At 47.7% G+C, this 9,669-nt stretch overlaps 1 protein-coding gene across 1 annotated transcript; it reads left to right on the forward strand.

Moving 5' to 3' along the window:
* Positions 1-709: 709 nt before the first annotated feature.
* On the forward strand, positions 710-9,101 carry ODF1 (outer dense fiber of sperm tails 1; the record flags this gene model as incomplete). Its single annotated transcript, XM_079796527.1, has 2 exons — positions 710-1,029; positions 8,669-9,101. The coding sequence occupies 2 exons, from the start codon at positions 710-712 to the stop codon at positions 9,099-9,101; spliced, it is 753 nt and encodes a 250-aa protein (XP_079652653.1).
* Positions 9,102-9,669: the final 568 nt, after the last annotated feature.

Genomic DNA, 9,669 nt, shown 5'->3' on the forward strand with positions numbered 1-9,669 from the left:
TCACATCGATTTTTTCTCTCTCCCCCTTCCTCTATCTCTAAAGTAAATAAACATATATCCTTTGGTGAGGATAAAAAAAAAGGGGGGGGCAGGACTCAGAGACTCGGGGCTCAAAAGGTCAAGGACAAAGACTGACTTGAGGATGACTTTGTAAGGAGAACCATGGGAAAGCTCTTTATATTCTGCGTATGAAGAGACTAGGAGCCAGAATGAACCCCAGAGCGTAAGGGGCAAGGCTAAGCGTGATGTCAAGGCTAAGCAGCTAGAAGAATGTAGAAAACGGAGCCAGGCAGCTCCTTCCATCGCCCACACTGAGATCTTCGGCACTTTAGCCAGTCCTCGGGGCACCCACACACAAGTCAAGGACATTCAAGTTTAGCCCCATGAACCCCAAAGAGCTGTGAGTGCTTGGGGGACCCATCCCACTTCGAGATGAATGGCATTTCAACATTAGTACCGTTCTGAGAGTAGCTTTCTAACCCTCAGGAGGGCCTCTGGAGACCATGTCTGTGTACGGTTCTCATGGCAACCAAACGACTATGACATCCTGAGGAGGCTGGTGAGGTCACAGAACACAAGCTTTAAAGTAAGTGAAGCATGTGTGCCTCATTTATTTTTAAAGGAAACTTCTGAGAAGAGCTTAGAACAATTTTTTTCCCCCGAGTGCCATTTCCCAAAGGTACTCACAGAACAATAAGGTGTGACTGTAATGGCTGCACTGAGTTGTCTTTTGGACAGTGTTAGAAGGGACATAAAGAAGGTGGACAGAGAACTGAGGCAATTGAGATGCATCGACGAGCTCAGCACACGATGCCTGTGCGACTTATACATGCACCCGTACTGCTGTTGTGACTTGCACCCGTACCCGTACTGCCTGTGCTATTCGAAGCGCTCACGATCCTGCGGCCTGTGCGATCTCTACCCTTGTTGCCTGTGTGACGTCAAGCTTTACTGTCTCCGACCATCCCTCAGAAGTTTGGAGAGGAAAGCCATTAGAGCCATAGAAGATGAAAAGAGAGAGCTTGCCAAGTAAAGGAACTTTTCGAGATTTTTATAGTTGGTATATTAGCCTTATAAGTTAGAGTAAGGGTGGGGGGGGGATGGGACCATCGATATTGATGAAGAGGGTTCAAGAGAATGCCTCTGGTGTCTTAGCAAAGATTTAAGAAAAGACGAGGGAAAGGGTCTGTGATGGGAATTAGGAGATCCTCAAAAGACGGTGTAATGATGTCAATTGGCAGGGTTGTTGTTGGTGTATAGCAGGAGTGCCAACATGATAAATAATACGGCTTTAATGAGGAAGAGAAGCAGGAGGTGTCATTAAAAAGCTATTGGAGGTAGTGAGCCACACATTTTTTCTGGTTATGAATAAAGTGATTTGAGTGTATTTGGACTTACAGAAACGACTCCAGGAGAAGTAATAATAATTGATCAAATCCTTAATGTCTGCCAGAGGCTTTAAGAGCAAATGGAACAATAGAGGCATTTTCTGGGTGTTGTCTGAGAACCTTTCTCTCATCCCCCAACTTCAGACGAAGATTTAAAATTCATCTGGAGTTGGTTCTATTATGTTGGCCTCTCCCTCCAACTCTAGTAAAGGTCGTGCAAATGAACGACAGAACTGAGGGTCTCCGCTTTCAGAACACAGCTGGAAAGGCTTCATTAATTGAATCGGGCAATTTTAAAAGTCATTTAAAATTTTTTCTGTTTGATTACATTTTCTTCTTTGGTCTGGAGAAGCTTTCCTTTTGAACATATGCTGTCTAGTCTGTTACAATTGTTGATAAAACTGCTTGAAAGCCCAGTCCCCTGGTGAAATAAATTCTGGTCCATCCATACATTGAAATGATAATGTAGATGTAAAAAGGATTGATGAAGCATTTTAGGTATTGTTGTATTAAGTGAAAAAAAGCAAGGTACAAAAAAAAACTATTTAATATGCTATTTTTTAAGGATGTGCACAAGTAGATGATAGATATTTTTGTTGAACTATACTTGATATATACCTTTGTGTAAGTTTAAGGTGTACAACATGGTAATTTGTGACATTCGTATATTGTAATACGGCTGCCATTGTAGCGATAATTAGCACTTCTATCACACAACATAATTATCATTTCTTTTTAGTGGTTGAAATAATTAAGTTCTATTCCCTTAGCAAGTTTGATGATTATAATACAATATTCTTGTCTATATTCCTATACTGTGCTAATGCTAGAGCTAATGTTAGATCACTAGAACTTATTTACTACTCATTGCAAGTTTGTATCTTTAAACAGCATTGTCCCATCCTGATGGTTAATTAATAGATTAGAGAGAGAGAGAGAGAGAGAGAGAGAGAGAGAAGGAGATAGGGAGACAGGGAGTGAGTGAGACCCTTGACAACAGTGACAGTGATGTTTCACTGGAAAAGGTAACAAGGCAATTATTGTCCATGTCATCAGTCACCAAAGGTTAGGAACAAGCCTGCCTTCATAGTGGGGGATGGGGTTATTGCCTATAAACTCATCTACACTCAATTTGAACCACTTTTTATTTTTACTCCTTAGAGTATCAAGTTACAAGAAGCATGCACATTGAACCAGGGGTTCTACTGTAATATTTGATCTGTGTCCACTCTCCCTTTGAATACTTGATGACCTTGGATTCACGTCCTTTCTGCCTATGTCCCCTGGCTGTCCCTCCTCTCGGACCCCCCCCAGGGGAGAATGCCTCTGTTCTTTATCATCTGGGCGCCCTCCGCCTCCAGGAGGCCCTACTTCTTGAATTAAACTTCAAGCTTAATTCTCAGCAGCGTGGTTTGTACACCAGGTTTGTGATACTTTCCCTGACAATGTCTGGACTTTTGCTCATTATTTTCTGTGCCTGCGGCAGTACATGAAGCTGGTGATGTCTTTACATTAATTCCCAGATCTCTAAACTGCTAGATCCATTTTAGAAGTGACCTCAGACTTGCCCTCTTGTGTCTCCTCGCAGCCGCTTTCCTTCCAGAACATTCATAGCCTCCTAGGCTCTATTTCTGACAGCTCAACATTTCACTATCCTAAATATTCCATTTTCCTCAACGTGGATGAAAATTTCAAACTCTAGCCCCAATCCCCGAGGACTCTCACTGTTAAAATATTTTTTCTTCCAGTGAAATGCCTCTCTTTTGCTTACATCTCAGCTAACGCCCAATCCGTGACTAAACAGATCCAGAAATATTAGCTTGATTCCATTTTTAAAAACAGTTTTCGGTGTGGAACATTGCCCGAGGCTTTTGGAGTTTAGCGATCATATTCATGACCTTTTTGCTCCTTTAAAAAAACGCTAGCTGTTTGGTTCGGGAGGACATGTCCTGTCAGATGCCACGTTGTGTTGTCCAGAAGGTTCTTTGTTGACCCGGAAAGTAAGATTCCGTGGTCTGCGGTGGCCACGGCCTCACCGGCATAGGGTTTCTGTGCGGGAGTCCGCCTGCTCTGCCTCTGGACGGCTGAATTGCCCCCCGAGTTTCTTGAGCATTCCTGAGTGTAGCTACGTGATGGAGGTGTGTGCCTGCGTACTTGTGTGCATGTGGGTAGAAACTGGGGACGGAAGGCCCGATCATTCCCATTGTTTACTGAGCAGCTGCTTCAAGAGACACGTCGGAAGTGTCTTCCTCGGTAGAGACCCAAGCAAGTCCTCTTGTTTCTTTAGCTTCTTGGATGTTCGCTTTTCCCCGCCAAAGTAACGCCTGCACAGCAAGCACACACGAGCTGCTCCCCTGACCTTCCTTGCTCTCCTGGGCTTACAAGGACTGAAATCCCTGAATTTGATTTCCTTTGTAAGAAGCCGTGCCGCCAACCCGACTTGGTTTGCACCTCAGTCACCGCCACACTGTGGGCTCCCCGGCCTCTGTGCTCACGTGGGAGAAACAAACAATAGCCAGCCGCCGCGCACCCCTGCCCCTCGGAGTTCGCTGTCTACTTAATGAGGCCCTGTTTCCTGGCAGCCGTCTTTATGGACAGAGGAACCTGGATTTGCAGCCACCCCACAGGGGGCGGTGGCCTCACCCCTGCAGCCTTTGCTGACACCACTGTGGTCGGCCTGAGTCTCAGCAAAAAAATTCCCTTGAAGATCCCCACACCAGGGGCACCCCGTCTTCTGTGAGCCTCACACATCTGCCTTCTCATTTCTTTCCTGGTTCGCCCCTTCACACTCTGAGAACGGGGTTTTCACGGAATCACTCTCACTCTTGAGGCTGATGAAGGCCAGCCCTCATGGTGGCTTCTTTGCCGGTTTAGCAGGGCCTGGCCCAGATCTAAGCCCTCGGGGAAACCTTCTCATCCCCCACCCCCACCCCGTTCCTTGACTCCGAAGCTATGGCCTAGTTAAAGGGGAGCACCCTGGCGGGTGAAAGACTGGCTTCCCTCCGTGGGAAGGAAGGAATCACAATCTCCTCTTACCCACAGGTCTCGGAGCCCCGTCACCCCAGGCGGGCAGGAGTAGGAGTTGCTGCCCATCTAGGCCAAGTGCATGTCTGCTATTCGGTTTGACCGTGTTTAATGATACAGGACGTGGGGTTTGATCACTTAAAACCTCAGGTTTGGGGAAAGCCTGAGTAAGGTGGAGCCTGGTAATAGACTTACCCTTTTAAGAGTGAAAACTGCCCCTCGACCTTCCACTTCGTTTCATCCTTGTACCATCCTGGCCATCTCACTGATCATGGAACACACTTTGCAGCCATGTGCTTGATCGCCAGGAGGTGGGCGATGCGGGACTTGAAAGCCAGGTTTGCCTAGTCTGCTCAGTGGTTCTCAAAGAGTGGTCTCTGGGCCAGCAGGGAGCACCACCTGGAACCGGTTAGAAATGCAAATTCTCAGCGCAGGCCTGCTGAGTCAGCACTCTGGGGGTGGGGCCGAGCCACCTGTTTCCACCAGCTCTGTGGCGGAGGCACCTGCGTCGGGCGACTCGACTCTGCTCCTGCCGGTGGCATCGTTCTTCAGTATCAACCAAAATCTGGAGAAGAGAGACAAGGCCGGAAAAGAAGGGACGAGGGAGAAGAAAGAAGAGAGGGAAAAACATGTTGGAAAAGAGGAATCTAGTTTAATAGGTCCTAAAGGGCTCTAAATTAGGAGAAAAAGCAAAGTACTTCAAGGATCACTAGAGAAAGGCCTACTTTCCTTGGCTCTTGGGTAAAGAGAGGCATATATATATATATATATATATATATATATATATATATATATATATTGATTTCAGAGAGGAAGGGAGAGGAAGAGAGAGAGAGAGAAACATCAATGATGAGAGAGAATCATTGATCGGCTGCCTCCTGCATGCCCCCTACTGAGGATCGAGCCCGCAACCCCGGGCATGTGCCCTTGACTGCAGTCGAACCTGGGACCCTTCAGTCCGCAGGCCAACACTCTGTCCACTAAGCCAAACCAGCTAGGGCAAGACAGGCCTTTTTGACATCTTTGTTACTTTATTCACCACCAGGCTTCACCTCGGTTACATCTTTGTGCAGATGGCTGGCTGGATAGCTCTTCGTTGCAGTGGGCCGTACATGTCACGTTCAGGAGCTGGGTTGTACGTTCAGGTGAAATTCAGCTTCCGGAGGGAGAAGAGGTGGCAGACATAGACACTGGCTGTCCACTCGCTTCACCCCAGCTTTCCAGAGGCTCCTGCAACAAACCCAAGGGGCCAGTTTCCCCGTTTATTGTGGCTCAGCTCCACCTCATGACAAGGATAGGAGGCAGTCCCCACGGAGCCACGGAAAATCCCATGTGGGATGCTGAGTACACCTCTAGGCAGCAGTCAGGTTGCAAGTTGAGAGTCTGATGAGTAAAATGTGGCTCTGGCAATTTCTCCTAAACCCACACATCCTCGCTGTTAGCCTCTGACCTAGGAACAAAAGGAAGAAAAACCTGACTGTACCAAGACTCTTTAGGCAACTTTCTGAAGATCCACATTGGAGAGACTCCTGTGCAGCTGCTGTAGGGACTAAGGAGACAGAGTGATGGGAATAGAGGCGAGGGGGAGTCTTAGCAATACAATACATGAAATTGTACCCGAAGATGCAGGTTGCTAAGAGGAGGAGATGGATCTTTGGAGTCCGCTGTGGCTTGTAGATCTGGCTCCCAGATCCACCTCCTGCACAGGGCCTGGGGCTTAGGTGAAATCAGTCGTGGCAGCAGCCAGGTCTAGCAGTCCCGCTTGGGGTCCCTGGCCATTCTTTGTGAGGCCCAGCCCTGCCTTCACAGTGGGCTTTGATGTTTCTTATCTCCAACGGGAAGGTCTGAGCTGAACAGAAGAGCTTGGCTCTCAGTCCACACGCACCCAGGGAGGTTCTTGGAGACCTGGGCACGCGTCCGCTCTGTGCTCCACTCTCGGCGTGGGCTGTTGGGGCTTCAAGCCTGTGCTCCATCCGCAGAGACATGGAGCACCTTTGTGGGCTGCTCTCTGCCCATCCAGGGAGGCAGAATGCTTTTCTCCTGTTGTTCTCACAGGGATACGTACAGATTTCAAAGGCCGTCCAATTCTCTTCCTTTCCTCGGAGTATGGCCTATGGGGACCCTGGCACACCCAGGGCAGGAAAGACATCTGGGCCCCATACCACCCCCGGGGTGGAAATAGAGCCGGATGACTGTCCCAGTCCTCTGGGTGCCTTGCGTAAGTTTTCTGTCAGCCTCAGCATCTTCTAGGACAGTTTTCTATTAGACCGTTTTGGAATTAGCCAGTAAGCTAATTTATGATTGTCAGTACAAGGACTCACATTGTCAAACCAATCATGTTAGGGCTTATCAAGTGAAAAATGCAGATTTGAAGCCATATGTATAGCATGATTTCATAATAGCTCACACAAAACTATATATCTATGCAGAAATAGACACACACACACAGAAAGTCTAACCCCAAATGTTAAATGTTATATAGGATTGTGGGCATTTAAAAAATATACCATCTTTTTGCTTATCTGTAGTTCCTGAGTTTTCTGCAATGAACTTGCCTAACTTTTGTAACAAAAAGAAGTGTGTAAACAAAATCCAGCATAAAAAGCAAGAATTTAAAATGTATCTCAAGCCAATAGCTCAATCATTGAGTCCAGACGCCTCCAGCTGGAGGAAGTTCTAGGAATGCCTCACACCCAGGCCTTCCTTTGGAGACAGCGATGCAGGGGCTGCCAGGAGTGGCTCTCAGGACCCAGACTGCCTTCGGGCTCAGGGACAAAAGACCATTTCGGAGCACTGAGCCGTCTTTGGAAGGACTGGGCAGTTAGCAAATGGACCCGGGCAGGCAGAGTCTGAAAGCTCATAGCCTTGCCATCAATAGGCCTGAATATGAACCCAGACTCTGCCATTCACCACCTTTCCCTTCTCCTTGTCTGTAAAGCGGCGATAATTACATCTGCAACAAAGGGTTATTGTGAAGATTAAACAAAGCAATGCCTTCACCAGGTTAGCACTGTCCATGGTACATTGGGGGTGGGGGAAGGGGAGAGACAAAACCCAACATCTTCATCACATGCCAAGCACTGTTATAAATACTTTTTATTCATTAACTAACTTAAGCCTCACAACAACCCCAGAAGTAGGTCCCAGAGTCACAGACGAGGAAACTGAGGCACAGAGATTCAGGAACTTGTCCACGTGGCAGGGCCAAGATTTGGACCTGAACAGGTTGCAGGACTTGCGCTCGTATGCACTTCACTTGACTACCTCTTGATGTATCGTAAGTGATTGATTAGTGTGAGCTGTTGTTGTTGTTGTTTTGTTATTCAGGATTTATGCACTGGAGCAGCAATAAGGCAGCTTTATAGGAACTACTGAGATCTGCTCCGAGGGCCACAAGCAGGGGTATTTACCAAGCAGCGTGGTGGCGGGAAGAGAAAAACCTTTGTTTTTCTCTTTACAATTTCCATGGTGTAAAGATTCTCACCGTGATATATTTCAAGCTGCCAGCATGAAGTCGCTGGAGGAGGAGGTGGTAGGATCCAGCACACAGCCCCCTGCAAGGTGACGTCCCTGCTGTGGCCAGCCAGCCAGAGTCTGGAGCAGCCTCAGGCAGGAGGAGACTGGTGGGGGGGGGGCCTAGCATCCTGCCTTGCCATTTGTTGATGGAGGGTTGAGGCTGGGTCTGTGTGATGGCCCAGTGGTGGCACCAGTCCTGCGGATACGCAGGGCTAAAGTCTAAGCCTGACAGCCATCATTTTAAGCGGTATCTTATTAGTTGGATCCTGTTAAAAAAAAACATAATAGCAATAATAATGATGATCATGGTAATAATTAAGCAGGTTTATCATGTGCCAAGTACAATTTTAGGCAAAATACATAATTTCATTGAACCAATACTATGATGTAGGTACTGTGGTTATTTTCATTTACAGATGAGGAAACTGAGGCACCAGAGAGGGTAAGGAACCTGCCCAAGTTCCCGTAACCAATAAAAGGAGGAGCTGGGATTTAAATACAAAAGACATATCTGGAAGGCCAAGCATCTAACGGTTGCTAACAGAGGTGTACCTGTGGGGCGTGTCATTTACATGGGAGGCCTTCTGTTGTTTACTTTCTACACTTGCGTAAAGTTTGACTTTTCATGCTGACTGGTGTTGACGTTTGCTACTTTAAAAAAAAAAATGGAGATCAAAATATTGCTTCTCGAGCCGAGTTCTGAGAGTTCCCTCTCACCCTGTCCGCTTTCTCCATTGCAGACTGAGAAGAACCACCAACAGGATTCTGGCCTCCTCTTGCTGTAGCAGTAACATTTTAGGATCGGTGAACGTGTGCGGCTTCGAACCCGACCAAGTAAAGGTTCGAGTGAAGGACGGCAAGGTGTGTGTGTCGGCGGAGAGGGAGAACAGGTACGACTGCCTCGGGTCGAAGAAGTACAGCTACATGAACATCTGCAAAGAGTTCAGCCTGCCCCCGTGCGTGGACGAGAAGGACGTGACCTACTCCTACGGGCTCGGCAGCTGCGTCAAGATCGAGTCCCCGTGCTACCCCTGCACGTCTCCCTGCAGCCCCTGCAACCCCTGCAACCCCTGTAACCCCTGCAGCCCCTGCAGCCCCTGCAACCCCTGCGACCCTTGCAACCCCTGCTACCCCTGCGGCAGCCGCTTCTCCTGTAGGAAGATGATTTTGTAAAGTGTAGGAAGCCATGACTTAGGTTAGGTAGTTACTCCAGCCAGGCAGCTCTTCCAGTGTTTCTCTTCCCCTTCCTAGGCCCTGTTACTCCGGTACGTAGGGAACTGAATACATAAGTGCAACTCGCTGGTGTCCTGTGCAAGTCTTTCGGTCCCTCCCATGCAGGAGCCCTGCCCAGTGAGAGGCCTGGGAGGCATTCACGGGTGGGAATGGAAGCGTGAGGTCAGCCCTCCTGTGTCCTCCTCGGCACCCAGCTGCTGCCAAGTTCCAGGAAAAGATACTCTTAAAATATATATATATACATATATATATATATGTATATATATATAATTTATTTTTAAATATATATATTTTATTGATTTTTTACAGAGAGGAAGAGAGAGGGATAGAGAGTTAGAAACATCGATGAGAGAGAAACATCGATCAGCTGCTTCTTACACACCCCCTACTGGGGATGTGCCCGCAACCAAGGTACATGCCCTTGACCAGAATCGAACCCGGGACCCTTCAGTCCGCAGGCCGACGCTCTATCCACTGAACATCCACTGAGCCAAACCGGTTTCGGCTA

This window comes from Cnephaeus nilssonii, assembly GCF_951640355.1.
Source record: "Cnephaeus nilssonii genome assembly, chromosome: 18".
Lineage (NCBI taxonomy): Eukaryota > Metazoa > Chordata > Mammalia > Chiroptera > Vespertilionidae > Cnephaeus > Cnephaeus nilssonii.